At 32.4% G+C, this 21,526-nt stretch overlaps 1 protein-coding gene and 2 long non-coding RNA genes across 6 annotated transcripts; 1 reads left to right on the forward strand and 2 right to left on the reverse strand.

The window, feature by feature from the left end:
- Positions 1-391: 391 nt before the first annotated feature.
- On the reverse strand, positions 392-11,034 carry ari-1 (E3 ubiquitin-protein ligase ariadne-1). 3 transcript variants are annotated; one of them, XM_014244614.3, is made up of 8 exons: positions 10,876-11,034; positions 8,266-9,327; positions 6,698-6,853; positions 6,566-6,622; positions 5,845-6,491; positions 5,650-5,773; positions 5,351-5,577; positions 392-3,828 (listed from the first exon to the last, which is right to left on the reverse strand). In XM_014244614.3, the coding sequence occupies exons 2-8, from the start codon at positions 8,482-8,484 to the stop codon at positions 3,747-3,749; spliced, it is 1,512 nt and encodes a 503-aa protein (XP_014100089.1). In that variant the 5' UTR covers positions 8,485-9,327; positions 10,876-11,034; the 3' UTR covers positions 392-3,746. The 3 variants fall into 3 exon arrangements, with proteins under 3 accessions (XP_014100089.1, XP_014100090.1, XP_014100091.1); XM_014244615.3 differs by lacking the exon at positions 10,876-11,034 and adding an exon at positions 10,176-10,362; XM_014244616.3 differs by lacking the exon at positions 10,876-11,034 and adding an exon at positions 9,660-9,786.
- On the forward strand, positions 9,893-10,980 carry LOC118680313 (uncharacterized). Its single transcript, XR_004975844.2, has 2 exons — positions 9,893-10,089; positions 10,154-10,980. It is a non-coding gene; the product is annotated as an uncharacterized lncRNA (long non-coding RNA).
- A 6,573-nt stretch (positions 11,035-17,607) lies between the features above and the next one.
- Positions 17,608-20,615, reverse strand: LOC138857604 (uncharacterized). Of its 2 annotated transcripts, none has more exons than XR_011396753.1 (4): positions 19,582-20,615; positions 18,454-19,484; positions 17,809-18,217; positions 17,608-17,745 (listed from the first exon to the last, which is right to left on the reverse strand). It is a non-coding gene; the product is annotated as an uncharacterized lncRNA (long non-coding RNA). The 2 variants fall into 2 exon arrangements; XR_011396752.1 differs by having other exon boundaries at positions 17,834-18,217; positions 19,582-20,614.
- Positions 20,616-21,526: the final 911 nt, after the last annotated feature.

A 21,526-nucleotide genomic window follows, 5' to 3' on the forward strand; every position in this document is an offset into this window, starting at 1 on the left:
AAAAAAGAAAAAATAATTAAAAAACAAAAAACAAAAATATTTAAAAAAATAAGAAAATAAAAAGAAACAAAAAAATTTTTAAAAATTATTTTAAAAAAGTAGTAAAAAATAATAATAAAATAATAAAAAAATAATAATAATAAAAAATAATAATTTAAAATACACAAAAAAAAAACAATCAAAAAAAAATTAATTAAATTTTTTGAATACAAAATTAGTTAAAACAAAAAATTTAAAAACAAAACAAACATGAAATTAAAAATAATAATTTGAAAGCAGTATTCAAATAAAATTATTTAAAAAGAATATTAATTAAAATTGTAAAATAATAGTAAAAATTCTGCTTTTAAGCAACCTCAGCCACCAAATAAACAGTGAAAATAAAAATGCATTTGTTTATGTTTATTTTTATATATTTTATTATTTTTTTTGCAGTTTTTTATTATTTGTCTGTTTGTTTTTGTTCGACTTTACTCGCTTTGATGTTTTTGCTGCTTTAATTAATCAATTTTAATAACTATTTACACAATGTTTAAAGCATCGAAGACCTTTATATTGAATTTATTTTACGCTCTTTCTAAATTTTGCAAATTCAAATGTTTTTTATTTACTATTGTATTATTAATTTTTCATGATTTCCTCTTTGTTTACGCATTATATGTATGTATGTAATACACTGAAAATAATGGGGTTTAACTAGCATGATTTGTGGTGCATTCTAATTGGGTCGTCTATAAGCTAAGGGCGATGGCTAAATGGGCGCAATGTTGTTGTAACACAACACATACAAAGTCTGTGTTTATTTTAAACATAATTTTTTATGATATTTTAAAAAATAGTTGCATTTGCAAACACTTTAACTACATGTCTTTAATAGCGCTGGATTACTGGATGGAGCTGACGCCTTAAAGTTAAGTGAGCAAGCAGGCGCTTAAAACGTACAACAGAACAGCCAACACATACAAAAATATTTAAATTGCATTCAGAAACGCAAAAAATATAATTTTTTATTTAAATTTTTTTTTATAAACGTTTACTTAAAAATTTGATAATTTTTTATTTAGAATTTTTTTAAACAATTTTTGTTCAAATTTTTTAATTTTTTAGAAATAAAATTTTTTATTTTTATTAACGTTAACTTAAAAATTTAATAATTTGTTTTAGAATTTTTTTTAGGTAATTTTTTATTTAATTTTTTCGTTTCTAAAAATTATTATTTTTTTTTATTAAAATTTTTTTTGTAAACGTCTACTTCAAAATTTAATAATTTTTTATTTCGAATTTTTTAGCTCATTTTTAATTCAATTTTTTCGTTTCTAACTGTAGGCAAAATAAGCGCTGTAAAGGCAAGGCTTAACTTAATTTAAATTTTGTAAAAATCTGAGAAACGCATTTTGAACAAAAAAATGGGTTTCTTTAATATGAAATGCTGCAGAAACGTTCGAAATTAAGTAGCGCAGCTAAGCATTGACGACTTAGAGTTTAAATAAAATTTGGAAAATTGCCAGGTTTGTGTTTTAATATTTTTTTTTTTGGTAATTTAGTTGCACTGCCTGCATTTTCTTTTTAATTTGATGACAATATTATAACCAGTTGCTTCGTTTGCTTTGAATTTTTGCCGGTAGCTTTTTTATTTTATTTTATTTAAATTTTTTGTTTTTAAATATTTGTTTGTGTTGGTGTTAGCTATTTATATGTGTATGCATGCTTTTTTATATATATAGTTTTGCAGTTTTATATAACTATTTATTATTATATAACTATAATTTGTTTTGTTTTATTTTGTTGTTGTTTTTTTTCGCTTGCTAAAATATTTTTATCAACATTGCCTTGCATTTGTTATGCACAGTAATGTTTTGTTGTTTAGCTTTTAAACAAGTTTAAATAACTGCTAATGTTATGTATATATATATTTTTCTTTTACTTGTGGACTCTGTTTGATTTTACATATTTTGTTTTAGCATTTTTTTTTCAAAATTAAATTTCACTTAATTTCAGCTACTGCCTTGCTGCCAATTTTGCGCACCTGACACCGCTAATATTTAGTTACAATTTTATTTTTTTTGAATTTGAAAAATAGAAATTTCCAAAAGTTTTTTTCAAAAATGCTTCTGTTTACTTTTCTTTTTGGTTTTTCCTGTTGTTGCTGCTGCTAAATGAGCGTCTAAAATTTGCATAGTAAATTTGTATTGTTTTTCATGTTGTTGTTGTTGTTGCTGTGTGCATTTTGCATTGAGTGAATGTTGTGTGACGGTTTTGAATAAAATTGCGATTTTATACACTACAAAATAAGTATCAACATAAAAATAATGACAATCATATGAGAAAAACTTAACATTTCTTTTGCGTTCAGCTTCATTTAAATTTAAATTAAAAAATAATAATATTAATATTAATAAGAACACAAAACAATTACAAATTTGTTTGCTTCCAACTACTAAACATTAATTTTACATAACAAAATCTTGCATACTATGCTAAATCAGCCAGCCGCGTGGGCAACTCTGATACGAACGCTTGCCACCGAGCGCTTGCACTCAAAACACACAAACTTTCGTAACTTTTTGCTGGTTTTTCGAAATCTCTTGAAATGTTTGTTTACTGCTTGCCATGCGCACTAAAATGAAAGTCTACATATTCGCCGAATTTTCGAATTCGCATTGCTAACGCTAACTACATACTATGCTCTAGCATATACATTTTGTGTAGTTGTTGTTGTGTAGAATAAACTGTTGTTGCTTTAAAACGCCACTCTAACGCTAATTTGCTTAATAAGACCTATTTCAAGTAGAAATCTGTTGAAAACAGCAAGCACGCCAAACCAAAAACAAAACAAAAAACAATAACAACAAATGCTTTTAAGCAAGAAGTCAACCAAAGCATGCATGCGAGTATTTGCAGTTAGCGGCTGGTTGTTGTCGGCTCGCGGTGCGGAGTAGTGGTGTTGCGTGTAAATCGTATGATTGTGTTTGTATGTGTCTGTGCGCTGGTGGCTTTGGCAAATGACAGTGCAACCTTTCCTCGTTGTCGACTAAACATTTGTGTTACTTTCACTGCAAATTACCAATGCGGTGGCAACATGCGCCGCCCGCGCTGCAACTGATGCCTGCCTGCCTGCCTGCCTAATTGGTGCTAGTTCTTTATATGTACATACAGTTATATACATAAGTAACGTATTGGTTTTAGTGTTTTTGTATTGCTAGTATTTGTTGGATTTGCATATTTTCATTTTTTTCTACTTTTTTGAGAAATTTCCTGTTTTTTGCGTAATTTACTTATTACAATTTCATAATAAATTTGCAACTTAAGTCTTGTTAAGCAGTATTATTTCCATTATTCGCCTGTCGCATTGTTGGTTGTTGTTGTTGGTGTTTTGTTGATTTTCGCGCCGTGAACGCTATGCGCTACACACACATACAAACGTCAAACAAACACACACACACATATATATATATATATATTTATATAGCATTGGCTAATAATGTACGCGTTGCATCCACCACTCCGGCCCCATTTTATTGCCACATGCCTGCTACAGCTCTGTGCGAGTTGCGCTTTTCTTATTTTCAGTTTCGTTTTTTTAATGTTTTTTTCATGCATTTTCATTCGATAAACACTAGTGGCATCATTATAACTGTTCTCAGACTGCTGCTTCCGCCCGTTCTCTGCTCGGCTCTGCTCTATTGTTTATTCAATGAAAATTATGTTTTTGTTGGTGCTTTTTAATCATCCATCCAGGATTCGCGTCATTCTGTATACTCCCACCAGTCCTTCTCGTAGCCTTCATGCACATGATCCAGCAGCACCTTGCGACGCTTCTCGCAATACCTGATGGGAGACGAAATTTTTAATACATTTTGAAAAGAGAATTTTCGAAGTAAAAATATAAATAAAATAAAAAATATATAACGTAGAAAAAAAATGAGATATACATAGATAAATGTATACCACAACATAAAATATAACATACAAAAAATTATAAATAAAAAATTTTTGAAATACAAAACTATTTAATAATTAATAAAAAATAATAAATATAAATATATAAAACATTTAAAAACTAAAAACTATAAAAAATAAATTTAAAAAATTAAAAATATAAAAAAAGTTAAAAATAAAAACACAAATTAAAAAAAATTTTAAAAATAAATTAATTCAAAAAATAAATAAAAAAATCTCAAAATATAAAAAAAAACATGTAAAAATATATTGAAAAAAAAATGAATTTTCTAAAAACATTTAAAATAAAAAATATATAAAATAAAAAGGGTAGAAAAGAATTAAATATACATAAATGTAAACAAAAACATAAAATATAACATAAAAAAAGTATATATATAAATTTTTTAAAAATTTAATAATTAATAAAAAACAAAATAAAAATATATTAAACATTTAAAAACTAAAAACAGTAAAAAATAAACTAAAAAACAAATTTAAAAAATAAATTAATTCAAAAAATAAAAAAAAAATACATTATCAAAAAACAAATTAAAAAATTAATTAATTAAAAAAATATTAAAATATAAATAAAAAATTTATAAAGTAAAAAATTATGAAAAAGTAGAAAAAAATTAAATATAAACAATTTAAAAATATATATATAAATAAGAAAAATTAAAATTTAAAAAAATAAAAAAATTTAATAAATAAAATAAATTTAAAAAACTTAAAAAGCAAAAAAAATAAATACAAATACAATTTAAACAAACAACAAAAGAGACTAAAAAAATGTCAAAATAAAAACATACAAAGTAAAACAATATGAAAAAGTATAAAAAATAAACAGAAACATAAAATATAACATACAAAAAATTATATATTAATTATTTAAAAATATATATAATAATAAAAAAACATTTCTTAAAATAAACATTTTTTTTTTTAATATAATTTTAATAATAAATTTTATATCAAATGTTAATTCAATTATTTTCTAATACATTATTTGCAACCGTGTCTCTACGCATAAAAACTTTTTAATAAAAAAAAAAATTATTACAAAGAACACTTAAGCAACAAATAATTAATAAGTCATAAGGATCAAAAATTATGATAATAAAATATAGAAAATATATTTACAAGTATTTTTAAATTAATATTAAAAAATGTATTAAATTTTTACAAAAAGAAATATGTGTGTACTGAAAATAATAGAAGTAAAAAATTTAAAAAAAATACAAATTTGAATTATAAAAATTTATATTAATAAGTATATGTTTAAAATATATTCAAAATTCCTATTTAAAAGCGATAAAAAACCAAAAATAAATCCGCAAATAAAAAAATTTTTAAGAATAACCCAAAAACTATTCCATTGTAAACTAGTTTTAGGGTGTATTTCACTCACCTATATTTATCCTGCACTTTTTGTTTAATATCAGCCAAATTCTCTGAAGTTATATCACGTTCCAAGTACTCAGACAGTTTCTCAGTTGCTGATTCCAAATCCTTTTGATTATCCTCAAAGATCATTGACTGATTGTTCTTCTTCAGATAGTAGGCAAACACGTATGTGTACATGAGTGTTTGACGGCACTGGCAGAGTATATCTACGGCCTTTTTCAAGAATTGCACCTAAGTAATACAAAAAAAAAATTATCAAATGTATACTTAACATTTTCTTAGTAAATAAGCATGGCTACACACTTCAATCCAGGACATATTGTGTTGTTGCATCTCCTCCATTTTATGTTTGACAGCCGCATAAAGTTTGTTCTCAAATTTCAACGACTGCATGTGATTCATATAACGATTGTAGTAATGCAAATACCTTAATGGAGCAGCAATTTAAAGTTGTTTATTATTAAAAAAAATTTAAATGCAAATTTGCTAAACACGCACCTTGCCAATGAGGAGCGCAACTTCTCCTGTGCATCACGCGCCGCCTTCGCCTCGTCCTCATCGTAGCGATTGCAGTTATACCACGATGAACCGTGCGGCTCCCATGAACCCAAACACACCCAACAAAAATCGTGTTTACAATTTTGATTTTTGCACACCATATGATTGCAGCCGCCATCCTTTTCGATCGTCACATTACACTTTGGACACTCTTTGGTGTTAGCCGCTATCCAATTGGATGTCTCCGAATCGTCGTCGCACTTCTTAATCCACTTTTTCAGCCAACAACATTTGACGGGATCATGCCAATTTTCACCGCAGGCAAAGCAAAATACATGCCCACATTTGCAACTCACGGGGCGTGCATCACCATACGACACTTTAATTGCATTCGTACAGTCGACGGACGGACACCAGCGTAATAGCTGATTACATTCGACAAAACTGTTTGTGATCAATTGTTGGTATTTCACTTTGACACGCGGATCCACTAGTTTGGTGACGGTAACGTCGTCGACTAAAATATCACAGCCATGTGCGGCGCACGAGATGGATTGACCGAGACCTTCGGTGACGATCTTTGTGGTTAAATACTCACGCCAACAGACCAAGCAAAAGCGATGGCCACACTCCAGACCAGTCATGCCCTGCAAAGTGCATAATGGATAAGCGAAACTATATGGTAATAGAATTTTACGGCAAGAAACTGTGTTTCACTTACATCGGGTGACAGCAATGAGAAACAAATTTCGCATTCCTCCACTGGATTTTTGGACAACTGTGTGCATGAAGTGCAGAAAGGATATTAATATGCTACACATACATGGCGTAAACGTGCTCAATAAATACGAACCTTAAGACGACTTGGATTGGTAGATTTGTTGAATGGATTGATGACATGTGCGCCCTTGAAGAATTCCTCTATGTTGCCATCAAAATATTTCTCTAGCAGCTTTTCCTTATCCCATTTATAGTGATTCAGCAGTATGCGGATTATTGTGGGCGGCAGCTGGAAAGATGGCACATGAGCAGAAAATTAAAAGAAATTTTAAGAAAATATATATGCAACGAATTACCGGCTTTATTAATAGTTTAGTTGTCTATTTTACGCATAATTTTCTTTGAGCTTTTTTTAGTGTAAATAAATTTGAGTGCAGAATGTCTAGCTGCAACCAGATTCCCCTACTCAATCGACTATTTGGCTATCAATTTTCAATGTCACGTTATGCAAATAAAAATGCATGCAGTATTTCGTGTAAAAAGGGCTAAATTGACGTCAAAACAACTATTTATAGACAAGAGCCGAACCAACAGCTGTTCCGCTTTACCAACACGAAAATAGAAATATGCTTGTCATTGCAAAAATCTATGCAACAGCATTTGTAAATTGACGTACATACGTACATATTGACTCGCATATGCACAATAACTCTCAACAGATTTGCAAAAAATATTGTTTGTAAACAAACAAAACCGTCGTTGAGGGGCAGGGCAAAAACAAGTTTGCAACTTATCAGTAAAATATTGCGAATGAAAGTAAAAAGAATATGTATATTAATGCAATGGAATTTTTCAACATCGCGTGTTGACAACAAAAGATTGCAGTTGCAATATATTCGTTTTTTAGCTTGTTAGCATTAAGAATGCGCTTATACATACATATGTATATACAAATTTTTGTTAAATAGGTCAGCAGAAAGGCTTTGTGTGTGAGTGTGCTGTTATACATTTCGTAACTGCACTTGGCTGACACAATAATCTCTTTTTTCAATTCACCCCTACAACTTGTTGTAAGTAAAAAATGTGCGCTCGTGTGGGAGGTATATATAAGGTATGTTATTCAAATGCATCTGTTTTTCGGAAGTGTGTGTTCAGAGACTAGGATTCAAAAGCGAAAGCGATTGTTATATCATCATGGCACTAAAGCACATTGTAATTGGCAACCTTCAGCGTGAAGGTCGTAAATATGCAGCAGCGTTGAAGTTTTTGTAAGGTAAGGGTGTTAGGGTTAGCAGCTGCTGCAGATCATTGTTAGATTTCGTAAATACTGATGGCAGGGATTAAAAATCTGTAGCATGGGTATAGACTAACAATATTATTTTTATTAGATATGTGAATTTTTGCACATAATTTTTTCCGTCAAATATATCAGTTAAAACCAATTTGCAGCGAATACAAGGGTTAAAAGAACACCTAACTTTCTTTTATAGCGTAGGTTTAAAACTTAAAAAGCTATTATAAAATTGTATATTTAACTGTAAAAAGGCAGTCTTTCAAAAACAGCTGATATTTTCGCGATAAACAAACATTAACAACTTGAACTTCACAAGCACAGCTTTTTATATGACGTTTAAGTCAAGTGATTTATATGCCCCTCTTTATTAATTAATACACATACAAAATGCATATTTAAGCTATTACCTTGAGCACATTGTTGACTTCATCGATTATTTCACGCTGATGCAGTACTATTTCATCTGTGGAGAGCACTTCATATTGATACTCCTCGGTTTCCATTTGGCGATCATGTGAGGAGGGTATATCGACTTCCATACCGAAATCTTCATCGCCCTCATCGCCTGACGATACATTGCCGGAATCAACATTCTCCATCTCATAAGAATCCTCATCCGACTCCATATTACTGTTTTAGCAGTATTCTTTTTATGCCGAGTTATTTATTGTTTTTTGATTTTCTTTTTTTTACTGATGCTTCAGCAGCAATTAGGCACAGCTTGGTTGTCTATCTTAACAGTTGGAAGTTTTAAGTGCACCGCAAACAGCTAATTATCTGTTGTGTTTGGTTTAGCTGCAAACAAGAGTTAAGCCTGCAAATAGTGTTGTTCAAATAGTCAAGCCTTTTCAATGCAACTCATATACACAGAATACAAATATATGCTTATTTGTATATTTCCGTGGGTTGCTTGGTGACTAATCAAAGTTTACTTATTCCACTTTTGCACTGCCCTTCAACCGTTTCTAGCAACCAATATGTTAATGGCGTATATATACGTCACTTTTAGCACCTTCGCTGGTTCCGCGCAGCATACAACTTGTAATAGTATGTGCTCCGTGCTATGCCTACCTCCCCAAATCGCTGCTTTATATTTTGATATGTGGCGTTGAGTGACACATACACGCACAAACTTCGCGGCGTTTTAGCTAAAGGGGGCAGCAGAATTGAAAACAATGTCGGTAGCTAATCAACTTTGTCTCCTGTTTATAGCTTTGGCAACGAACGCGACAAGCACACCAGCCACAAAGTTGCAATTTGCAGCGCGGATGTCACTATTGCAATGATTGCTTTATTTTGCGGTCGAGTTAATTGTAGTTGTCGAGCGACTTTTTCCAAGTTTTTTGGCGTCTGCTTTGCTTCTTTGCTGCGAGCCACAATTGGAATACTTCCTTACTATAGTTGAGACAACTTTCAATGCACACGCCTTCTCTGTATATCGCTCCTCTTTATAAGCAAAAATTTACGTTCTAGTTAGGGGAAAATGAGAAAAAATCTAAATCAAAATGATTTCAAAATTTTGTGCACACAAAAAATTTTTTCCCAATTCTTTGAGATAATCAAAAAATTAGAAAAAGAAGCAGAGCAAAGACAAGACAAAAATTGATGTGAAGGGAAAAAAGTTCAAGGCTACTGTGTGTAAGTGTTGTTGTTTTCTATTAATTTTTTTATATGAGTACTTCATTCGTTTGAATTCTTTATACTAATCTATTATTTTGTCGAATTTATCACAACGCACAAAACACAGATAAAAAGCTTTCACATATTGCAACAAATTGCAAGAACACTTAAAATACACCACCTTGCAATAATAAAAAGTACTATTTTTCAATTATATATGCTGGTTATGCACACTACCAAAAAAAAAAAAAAAACAAATTTTATTTGTATCGTTCGCGAACCGACCATGAATTCAGTGAATAATTTTATGACCAGCACAAAGGCAATCAACGTAAAACCTAAGGAAAATGAAAACAAAATATACAGCAAATAAACAGAGATAACAGCAAGCGAACGTCTACAAAAACAAGCTATTTATTTCCCTTTTGCTTGGTCAATAGTTCGCTGGTTAGAAGAATGCAGCTACTTTTTAGGAAAATACTGAATGTCAAATTGCAAACTGTTGCCATATGTATAGTTGCACAGAGATGCCAGCAAACACAGAAATATAAATAAAATATTTTAAATTGTGATAGTCTGGCAAGTCAATGGAAAATCTTATTTGAACATATGTAAGTATATATTATATGCGAATGGTTGTCAAATTTAACACATTTGTTTTTTTTTTCTTTGTAGGTTCGTAGATGCTGATATTTACTTTATTTTGGTGTCATTAAACTTTTTTGACCGCATTTATTTACTTTTGTTGATCTTCGACCTTATCACACGACTGATTTGATAAACTACGAATTATGACTGCGCACATCACTGTACAAAATGAGTAATTGCCTTTGTTTTTAATCATATTTAGACGCACACACTCAAACATTAATTACAAAAACGTAATTAGGAATTTTCTACAATTTGCAACCGAACGAACGACGGCACATTGCACCATTGCGCTCGCATTAAACTTCGTATAATTTCTTTGTCCGCTGCTTACGGGAATTCTGTTTTCGCACTGTTTGTTTCCTTACTTCTTCTGTTAATGCTGGCACCATTGCACTACAATCTAGATGGTATTTTTTCTTTCTGTTACAATTGCCTCGAAATAAAACCTACCAAACATAAGCATATACGTCAGCGCTGCGACTTTGGCTACTGCAAATAATATTAATATGAGGCTTTGACTTATATGCGCAACAAAAATAACTACACATCTTTCTTTTCAATGCACTTATGCGTACAATCAGAATTATGTACAATATGTTCATACATTAATAATATGCTACACAATTTTTTTACGCACACCTAATATGACACATTTACACGTCTTTGGGAGCTAATTCACGAAGCTTACAATCAAATTAATTAATTTTTAAAGCACCGTCCACTAGATAACCTCTATATATACTAACTTTTATGCTTTTCCACAATTAATTTTCTGAAACAAATTTATTAATTTACTAAATCTTCACACTTTATTACTGCAATCAGTTTAAAACGCAGCAACGAAATGAAAATGTCAGTACACAAATACACACACGCACACTAAATGGCAAATGAGAAAATCGGTCACACTACTTTATGTCTGACTTTTCAAATTAGTTTCAGATCATTCTTTGCAAGTTAAAAGAGGATGACACAAGTGCATTGCACAGGGCTGCCAACCCGTTTCTTTTGAACTGTATGTGCAATATTCCAACCAATTTTTTATTATTATTAACAGGCTGGATTAGTGTGCGAGAAGGAGACGAAGCGAGTTGCTGGTTGGACTTACTTCAGAGTTGCATATCGTGTAGAGAGTGCGTTCAGGCAGTGGTGAATTTGAGAATTGTCAAAATGTGCAACCGTTTTGTAATGCTCATGTGTTGAACGAATTTCACCATGTCGATACGTACTAAGTATGTAATCTAATAAGAATCCATACATTGCTCCTTAAAGCAGGTGAGGTGAAATGCGATCTTTAGATGATAACAGCTGATGATGAACTTGCGCTAGTATGCGGGAGAATTAGTTTGAAGCAAAGTTTGTATAAATTGGCTTTAGGAAATTAGCTTTTAATATAAAATTTAAATTAAAAATAATAACAGATAATTTAAAAGTATGATTATTCCCATCTGCTGTTTTCTTAAATTCTCAGAGAAATCACATTTTATCCGCAGCTTTTTCGACTTAATACAACATCTCAATAGCTTAAGTTTTATGTTTTGAAAAACCTAAAGCTTATGTTGAACTGTTTCGCATAGTTTCTATTTCATGTACATATGTCTCTATTTTATGTACATATTGCTATGCGAGGCCCTGTTTTTAGATTAAAAAAATCAGCAGCAGCACAAATCAAAGCAGCAACCACGACACACAGTAAGAGCAAAAATAGCAATTCGCAGTAAAAGCATTCAAAATGGACAAGGTCGACATTTATATAACCTTGATTGATTCAAGCATAGTATGCAAACATACATATGTATGTATGTATGTATATGCAAACAAACCTACTTATATATTGTACAGACATACATACGTGTGTTTGGATTAAGCCCCCTAAGTGTCTAAGAGATAGAGAGGTGCGATAAGATTAATTACAGGTGAATTTACTTAAAGTGTAGTATATTAGATATGTATGCATATGTGCATATACGAGTATGTATATATATGCTAGTCAGGCGACTATACACCTACATGCATATATAATATAAGTATATAATTTTATGAATTAAAAACACGCACACTTACATACATATGCATACGCATATTTGTATTTAAAACACAAAAAAGGGTAAAAGTCAGCGGCTCTTTGCTTAGGTATGCACATATTTAAATATACACACATATGTATGTACATACTAACAGGCATGTGTAATGCAAAAGAAGAAAAAAAAACATTTACATACATACATATGTGTGTTTGTTTTTATCATTAGCGCGTGTAAAATCGTCAAAACGAAGTAAAGTGTCGCAAAGCGAAGCGCAGCAGCTGATATCGTTGTTGTTGTTATTTTAGCAACGCCGCTATTCACAACAGCAAAACACAAAGTTGCATTCAAATAATAAATGCACACATATTAACAAATTTATAAGCAAAAATTAAAGCAAATGACGACAAAGCAAAAAACGAAAAACAACAACGAACAGTGGGTACGAAACTGAAAAACAACAACAACCAATTAAACACAATGTATTGCAGTAGAGACAGCGAAGCAAAAATATAGCAAAAAAACAAAAGTAGCAACAATTCGACGACATTGCTGACCTCTAAAATTACAAATGCAAAAGCAAAAACTTACACAACAACAAAAATTTAGGAAAATGAAGGAATATTTATAATCAATTTGCACAATAGAAATTGAAACAAGAAAAAGCATAAAAAATTAAATTTTAGCAGCAGCAACAATAAAGTAGGAAAACAAAGAAAATAAACAACTTCCGGCGTGTAATTAATGCAGCGCGCAGTATTACATGCTTACAAACATACAAAGTGACTATATGTATTTTTATATGTGTGTATGTGTCTGTTATGTAGACATTCCTGTGCGTGGAGGTGGTCAATGAAGTTGCGAGAACAAGCGGCAATTGAAAATAAAATAATTTGTTTCACAAAAATATAAATTAAAAATCACAATATTTTAAAATTATGCAAAAATCTATTAAAATATTATATAAGGCTTTGCATACAGATATCTTATACATAAGTATACTTGTATGTATATATACGAGTGTAAGAGCTATTATTTCTTCAGATGGCGCTAATTTTTCTACTCCCCCCCACTGCTGCAGACAATTGTGCTTATTTTAAGGAGATAATGCCACCAAAGTATTCTATATTAAAAAATTGTGTGCAAACAAATTTCTGCGCTGCGCATTTCATATGAATTAATTGTAAAGTATGCACAAGTGTATGTATGTATATGTATATATGTATGTGCTTAGATTTCCGCATACGCCAGCCAGCATTGCACCTGAAGCGCTTTATCACTTGATTAAATATTTCAATTTTGTAATTGTATAAATAGTTTAAAAACAAACACATGCACATAAGCTAAGTATAAGTATGCATATTATAATATAGCACATCTTACACATGCATACACATGTATTGTACATATAGAAATGTATACATATGTAGTTATGGTATATGGGGTAAACGATTAAATGATATGAATTATCAAAACAATGCTCAACGTTATCGTTTAATTGCAATACAGCTTACGCAATAAAAATATGTACATATGGTATGTGTATATACTAAGTATAACAAAAAGTAAAAATATGCATAGGGTGGTTCAATAGTGACTACTTTTTAAAAAAAAAATAATAATAATAAAAAATTTAACCTCTTTAGTATCACCTCTGTAATTAGATTAGCTTATGCCATACATAGACATACCGGTCCTTAGTAACGCCAGATGGAGGTTCTGTTTAATACTAGAGGGTGTATTTGTCATATAGAACGTCAAAGTTTTTTGCGAACTTTCAGAGAGATTTGTTAACTAATTTTCATACTTCAGCTAGTCGCTTGAAGCGCATACCTAGTAGATATCTAAGTCGAGTTCTTAATAACGCTGTACAGAAGCAGATGAGTTGTACCCTTCCGCTTTTTGCATGTATCCAGCTCCGGCTCGCATTTAATGCCACTAAGTTGTGACCTGTTATTGGGTCCACTACCGTCCTGTAGTCTTTTTGTGAACGTGTGAGTAAAAAAGCATAAATATTTTTCTTCAGGGCCCTTTTGCATATGATCTTGGCGATTCTGCATCTGCTTAAGGCATTCCATTTCCCCTTGATCCGTCTGTCAGCCTTTTTAGAAATTTCATTATGTATTGTTTTTAGCGACTTACATATTTGCTGTACTGGTTCGGTAGCCATACGTTTTCCATTTTAGGCAATCTCATTAGCTATTTCGTTTCCCGAGATGGCTTTTTGGCCTGGAACCCAGTATATATGTACATACATATGTAGCTAATAAATCTGTAATTGCTTAAATCATAATGAATTTGTATGAATCATAATAATCTGTTTGATTCGCCCTCAGCTAAAAGAGCAAAACCTCTTCGCTTTCGACTTTTCTAACGGAAAAAATATGAAATCTTTTTTTCGCAGCGAGTGCTTACACTAAACAGTTTGTATTTGAACCACCCTTTATTATTTAATAGCGCTGATATGCTGCTTATCTAGCATTTAGCGCTGCATGTGCTAAAAAAAACTAGTCGCTTTTTTTATAGTTTATTTTTAGACTGTATAACCATTGGGTTAAATGCATGTGTTTGTAGGTTTTTCAATTTAAATTTTTTAAATTAAATATAATGCCAACTGAGTTCAAAGCAACTTTTTTGTATGTGAGGAAAGAAACGATTTCAAATTTAAAGCGCCTTCAATTCCAAGTTTAATTTAAGTGCTAAGTAAAGTGAGAATATAAATTATGGTTTTGACTACACGCTGTTTGAATAGAAATGAATGAATGAATGAAATACCTAGATTATCACTAAAGTGATAAGCGATAATGAGTGGTTAATGAGAGGAAAGTTTTCAAATACTTGGAATAATAATAAATTTGCAAAAAAGTATGTACATATGTAGTACATATATCTACTATATGAAATAAAACCACCAGCCGTATTCGGGTTTATTATTTTAGCATTTTTTAGAAAATTAACCCAGAATCGAAATACATACCATAAATACAACTTGAGTGAGGATTAATGACGTAGGTGGTTTGTAAACTAGAAATCGTTATATCACTGATTTAGAGAGAGTATTTTTTTTAACTTTGCGCAGCAGTAAATTCAGTTAGAGGTACAAAAACAAATTTTAATATCTTTATAATATATATAATTCTATATTCGAAGAATTTTTCGAATTTGACTAAGAACACAGGTCAACAATTTTTTTTTTTTTTTCAATCTACTTGATAAAAATCATAACATAAAATGAACTCCACATATGTCATGTAACTCTCAGCAAATATATAAATATATTTATATTATAACTCATTTTAATAAAAATTTTTGAATTTATTAAAGAAATAAAAAATATATTATCTACTGCGCAAAAGAATTTATCACTTGTGATAGATTTACATGCATAACTGACAATTTTCAGCTTTGATGGATTTATGGTCTGCAATGACTCAGAAAAAGACATGAGACTGAGTAGTAAAGATATATAGTGAATCAATTCCGAATACTCATGTGTTAAAGAGAGATGCAAACTCACATACATGCGTTTTTATACTCTCGCAACCTGTTGCTACAGAGTATAATAGTTTTGTTCACCTAACGGTTGTTTGTATCACCCAAAACTAATCGAGTTAGATATAGGGTTATATATATATAAATGATCAGGATGAAGAGACGAGTTGAAATCCGGGTGACTGTCTGTCCGTCCGTCCGTCTGTCCGTCCGTCCGTCTGTCCGTCCGTGCAAGCTCTAACTTGAGTAAAAATTGAGATATCTTTATGAAACTTGGTAGACATGTTTCATGGTACCGTGAGACGGTTGGTATTGCAGATGGGCGTAATCGGACCACTGCCACGCCCACAAAACGCCATTAATCAAAAACAAATAATTTGCCATAACTAAGCTCCGCAATAAGATACAAGACTGTTATTTGGTACACAGGATCACATTAGGGAGGGGCATCTGCAGTTAAAACTTTTTTTTTTAAAGTGGGCGTGGTCCCGCCTCTAATAGGTTTAATATGCATATCTCCTAAACCGCTAATGCTATAACAAAATTCACTGGAAGCAAATGTTTTTAGCACTTCTATTGACGGTGTGAAAATAGTTGAAATCGGGTGGCAACTCCGCCCACTCCCCATATAACGGTACTGTTAAAAACTACTAAAAGCGCGATAAATCAAGCACTAAACACGCCAGAGACATTAAATTTTATCTCTGAGATGGTATAAGATGACTTTATAGGAACCGCGTTCAAAATTAGTCAGTGGGCGTGGCACAGCCCACTTTTAGGTGAAAACCCATATCTTGAGATCTGCTCAACCGATTTCAACCAAATTCGGCGCATAACGTTCTTTTCATGTTTCTATGTCATAGTGCGAAAATGGGCGAAATCGGACTACAACCACGCTTACTTCCCATGTAACACCATTTTCAATTCCATCTGATTCTTTCACTTTCCACTATGCAAATCAGGTAACAATGATTATATCGGGGTAAAACTTTGCGTGAATAATGCAATTAAAGTATGCCACCTTGCGGCCAAAAATTGTCTAAATCGAACCAAAACTGTTCAAACCCCTAAGTACTAAATATGTGGACCCAAGTGCCTATAGTTGACCTTCCACCGAAAATATCAGTCAATCCACAAAGAAATCTCAAACGAGTATACCATTTGACTTTGCGAGAGTATAAAATGGTCGGTTACATCCGAACTTAGCCCTTCCTTACTTGTTATTGAATAGAATTTTTCTATATTTATACATAAAAGCAAATGCAGAACTTTTTTTATGCAAATTATTTTTTTGTGGTATAAAAGCAACAAAAATAAGGCATGTATAACACAAAAATGCAGTTGGCCACTGTAAACAGAAACTCGGACCATACCACCAAGACGTTTGTTGTCATATTTTGTAATCTTGATATAACTAACAACTTTGTTTTTTCTGAGACCTGAGAGGCTTTAAGCTCAAAATCTTAATATTTGAAATAAAACTGATAAATATTGCTTATATAATATTCTATGAACACATTAGTTGCATTAGTCATAACCATATACATACATACATACATGCTTACCCTACAAGAATAGTGACAGTCATCTGACCGCTAATATGACAGTCAGAGCTGAAAAAATTTTGTCAACGCGCAGCACAAAGTTTCTATCACTTTCTTAAGAGCCTTGTGCAAAAATTGATGTAAAAAAACGCATGTGTTTGAGTTTGCATCTCTCTTTAACACATGAGTATTGGGAATTGATTCACTTTATATCTTTACTGCTCACTCTCATGTCTTTTTCTGAGTCATTGCAGACCATAAATCCATCAAAGCTGAAAATTGTCAGTTATGCATGTAAATCTATCACAAGTGATAAATTCTTTTGCGCAGTAGATAATATATTTTTTATTTCTTTAATAAATTCAAAATTTTTATTAAAATGAGTTATAATATAAATATATTTATATATTTGCTGATATATTTAAGGATTGCAACAAAAATATAATTAAATAATAAATTATGAAATGAAATTGTCACTTAATTCCATGCTTTCTCCTCTCAAAAGCTCTGCTGTACGTGTTTTTCCAGTTCGGAATATTTTGGAATTTAAAAATGCCTAAAAAAATTAAAATTAACTAAAAATATAATTTTATTTGAAACTTAATAAAAACTTACGTACATATATTATATTTGAAAACTCCTACCTTACTTATTTATTTTTTTAACACAAAAAGTGTTATTGCACAGGAGCACGCAACACTTTTGGTTTTTGGTGGCATGGAATAACAGCAACATACATATGTAGGTATTTTACAACTTCTCGAAACATTTATGAAAATGTATGCTGTCTCTTTTCGACGTATACAGAGTTTGCTTTTGGAAAAACCGTAAACATTGACAGTCATTTTACTCTTCATTTGACTGTCAGTACTGACATTATAAATGTGAGTGTATTGGTGAACCCATCAGCAGTTTCTTGTAGGGTATGTTTGTGTATATATTCCTATGTAAGAGGGTGTCGTGAGCGGCAGATTGCAAACTGTAGTTGCTAGCTATTTCTCACTTCAAATCAATTGGTACTGCTTTCACTATTTTTGCAGCATTCGGTATGTTAATAACTTATGCATATGTACATATAATTGTGTATATTTGTATGTAACATACATATGTATGCATGTATGTATATCACAAGTATAATGTTATGCTTATTCGCCATGAATATGTAGGAATACCTCTCTACAGAGATTTGAAATGGGCTTATACTTACATAGTTATATGTTACATACATACATACTTTTACATATGTATATGTAGGTACACTTACCCACAACTCATCAGCGAACATTTCTATTTGTAGTATTTAACCGGTTGTTTTCGTTTCTTTGTGTTCCAACGTTTATTCTCTGCATGTAATACACCTTCCTCTGCATCACTGCACAGTCTACAACACTTTCAATCAAACAACACAACGACGAACAGCCAGCACATCAGACTTTCAACCGGCAGACAATCAGGCGAGTGCAACAACCACTTTGTGAAACCAGCTAAGAGGCCCCGTTTAATTCGCCATCGCCAATGCAACAGCAGACCAGCTTGTGCCAGCGTATTTTTTTTCTTTTTATTACGTTTATTTTTCACTTCCGTCATTTTGAGTTTGACGTGTCGTTTTTTTGTTCGTCTCTCGTTTTCTTGTCTGTATTTGCTTACGTAACACGTTTCAGCTGCGCTTCCCTTGCCGTCCTTAATACCCTTTTGCGTGCATAGCGCAGTTGGCAGCCAAGTAATTTTGCCGTTTTTAATTTACTTAGTGGCCAGAGGCGAGCGTAGGCGCTGCGCTTCGATTTCGTGCTACAACAAGAATTGGCTTGATTAAATACTGAAATTGTTGCAAGTCTTTTTGAATTATGTGTAAATATGTATGTAAGTATGTATTCAAAGTTTACTTTAAAACACTTCCACTATTCTTGGTTTAATAGTTGTTGTCAGCGGCTGCAGTAAATTAACTTTCTTCTCTGATTAAACGACATCGCGACGTGGGCTGCTCGTTACCTGATGGAGGTTGCTCTTTATGGGCCGCTTGATTAATAACCACTTTCTTAAAGTCGTAAATGGCGAGCGCTGTATTTAAGTTGATATGTGAATGTGTATGTATGTATGTATGTATTTATTGAAGTTGACGCTGGTTTTAGAACGGCTGTTGGTAGGCGTTAGTTCAAATTTACGCAGAATTCTAACTACATATATACGTAACTAACATCCCACATTGAGTTTGGACATATGTACATACATACATGCATACATACGACTGTAGGTATATATGTATGTACCTATGTCTGAAAATTCGTCAGCGTACACCTGTAAATATAGAGTTAAAACAATTTTATAACCAATATTTAAGGTTGGCTTTGTTTCAAAATTATTATTTAGGAAATAGAATGCTGAGAAGCTTTACCTAATAGCTGATAGCCGATGAAAGAAAAACTTTGTTAATTTTTGCTAACCTCAATGCATTTCAAATTATTTTGGGCTGGTGTAAAATGTTTACAAAGGGCTTCCATAATATAACCAAGTGCAGCGACCAACAGCAGACCGTTCACACGACAGTCGAGTCTCTGTAATCTCAAAGGATCCGTATTTTTAACCGGCCAAGATCTGTAAACTGCAAATTACTGCAGGGATGTTTTCTGCCGCTACAACAACAACATTCAACAGCAGAAAGGAAACAGATGAGCGAGTTTAATCCATGAGATTAACGACTCACCAAAGCCCATAGGGTAAAACAGTTTTTTATGCAACAACTCAGCTACTCTACCTCAAGACACCGCAATATTTGTTTGCTTTACTTTGCGCTGACTAACTTTACAGCCTTTGTGGCCAAATGGGGCTTTGGACGCTGTCCAAGGCGTCAAAATGGTTAGTAAAATATATGTTAGACACCAACAAAGTATTGGCAAATATAGATTTTGGCCATTCGCTACTTCGAGGTGCTTCAAACAGTCCTCGTTGTCAAAGCAGACATTCCGGTCAGCATTAGACCGCTTTATAAAGAGTCTTTTATAATGTTGTAGCGGCAGAAAATATACTTGAAGTAATTTGGAGAAATGCTGTCGAGTCAACAGTGATTGGCCCCAATCTTGTGTGAACGGCTTTTATAGTTTCTAGTGGTAAGAAGCTATACCTAAAGGTAATTGAATAAACTGAATGAGAATTATAAGCTGTTGCGAATGTTTCTACGAAAAATTCATCCAATATTATATACTTATGTACATAATAGAAGAGCAATACAGCAAGCATTTTGAGACACCCTTCTACAAATTAAATACACATGTCCCGTGCCGTTCCCTTCGCTTTAAATTTAAATCTTGTTACAAGCTCCCCAAAGCGCTATTATGAACAGGAAAACACACAAGTAGGGTCTATATGTACATACATACATATACACATGTACATATGTATTTTTGTATTCGTAAGCACTTATTGAATTTGTTATGTATTGCAATATATAAGCAGAGTGTACACATATCCCATAAATGAATATGATGCGTGGCCGGAACTATACGAGCACAATATACCGACATTACCAATCTATACAAACTGCCACACACACACTACTATAGTTTATGTGCTTAGGAAAGTTTACACAAGTATAAATACTTATGTATGTATGTGTTGTATGTGTTTGTTTGCATATAGAAGATTACCTACGATATGCAACGCAGCACATACGAGTATACACATAGCGGTATTTGCCATATGCGCACTATGTTTTATTGCATTATATATGTATGTATGTATGTAGTATTGTTTGGTACGAGCACATACTCGTCGTGCCCATAGAAATAAGACCGAGTGCACCGAGCCTAGCACTCACTCACACGCTCGGCCCGCCGCTCAGCTACAGCAGTCCAACATCGGCCCATCACCGGCAGCCCACAAAATGATGTTCCACATTTCGTGCATGCGGCATGCGGTTTGATGGAGTGATGTCATATTTTCGGGTGGCCGTAACCGGGATTTGGCTGCCCTGTTGCTGCGCCTGCAAAGTTTAGAAAATCAATCAATTGGAATTAGATTAAAACCAGGCATCCAAGCGTTTGCATGCTGGCGCCCACAGCGTTGGAACTGGCGGCGTCACTTGATGCGCCGTTGAAGTGGGTGTTAGCGCAAGGCTTACGTGCGCAGTCGTCAGCCTCCTTGGCAAATAAACGCTCCCTACAGATTTTTGCTAATTGGTTATTGTTTGTGTCGTTCTGCATTTGCGGCTTTGCTTGCCAGTCATTGTTGGTGTGTCGTTTGCTGGTTGCCGTTATGTTAAGCTGACCTGCGGATCTTGCAGCAACAAAAGCAACAGTAGCAATGCTAGCAACAAAAGCAGATTGGCACCAACAGCGTCATGG

Source organism: Bactrocera oleae, chromosome 5 (genome assembly GCF_042242935.1).
Source record: "Bactrocera oleae isolate idBacOlea1 chromosome 5, idBacOlea1, whole genome shotgun sequence".
Lineage (NCBI taxonomy): Eukaryota > Metazoa > Arthropoda > Insecta > Diptera > Tephritidae > Bactrocera > Bactrocera oleae.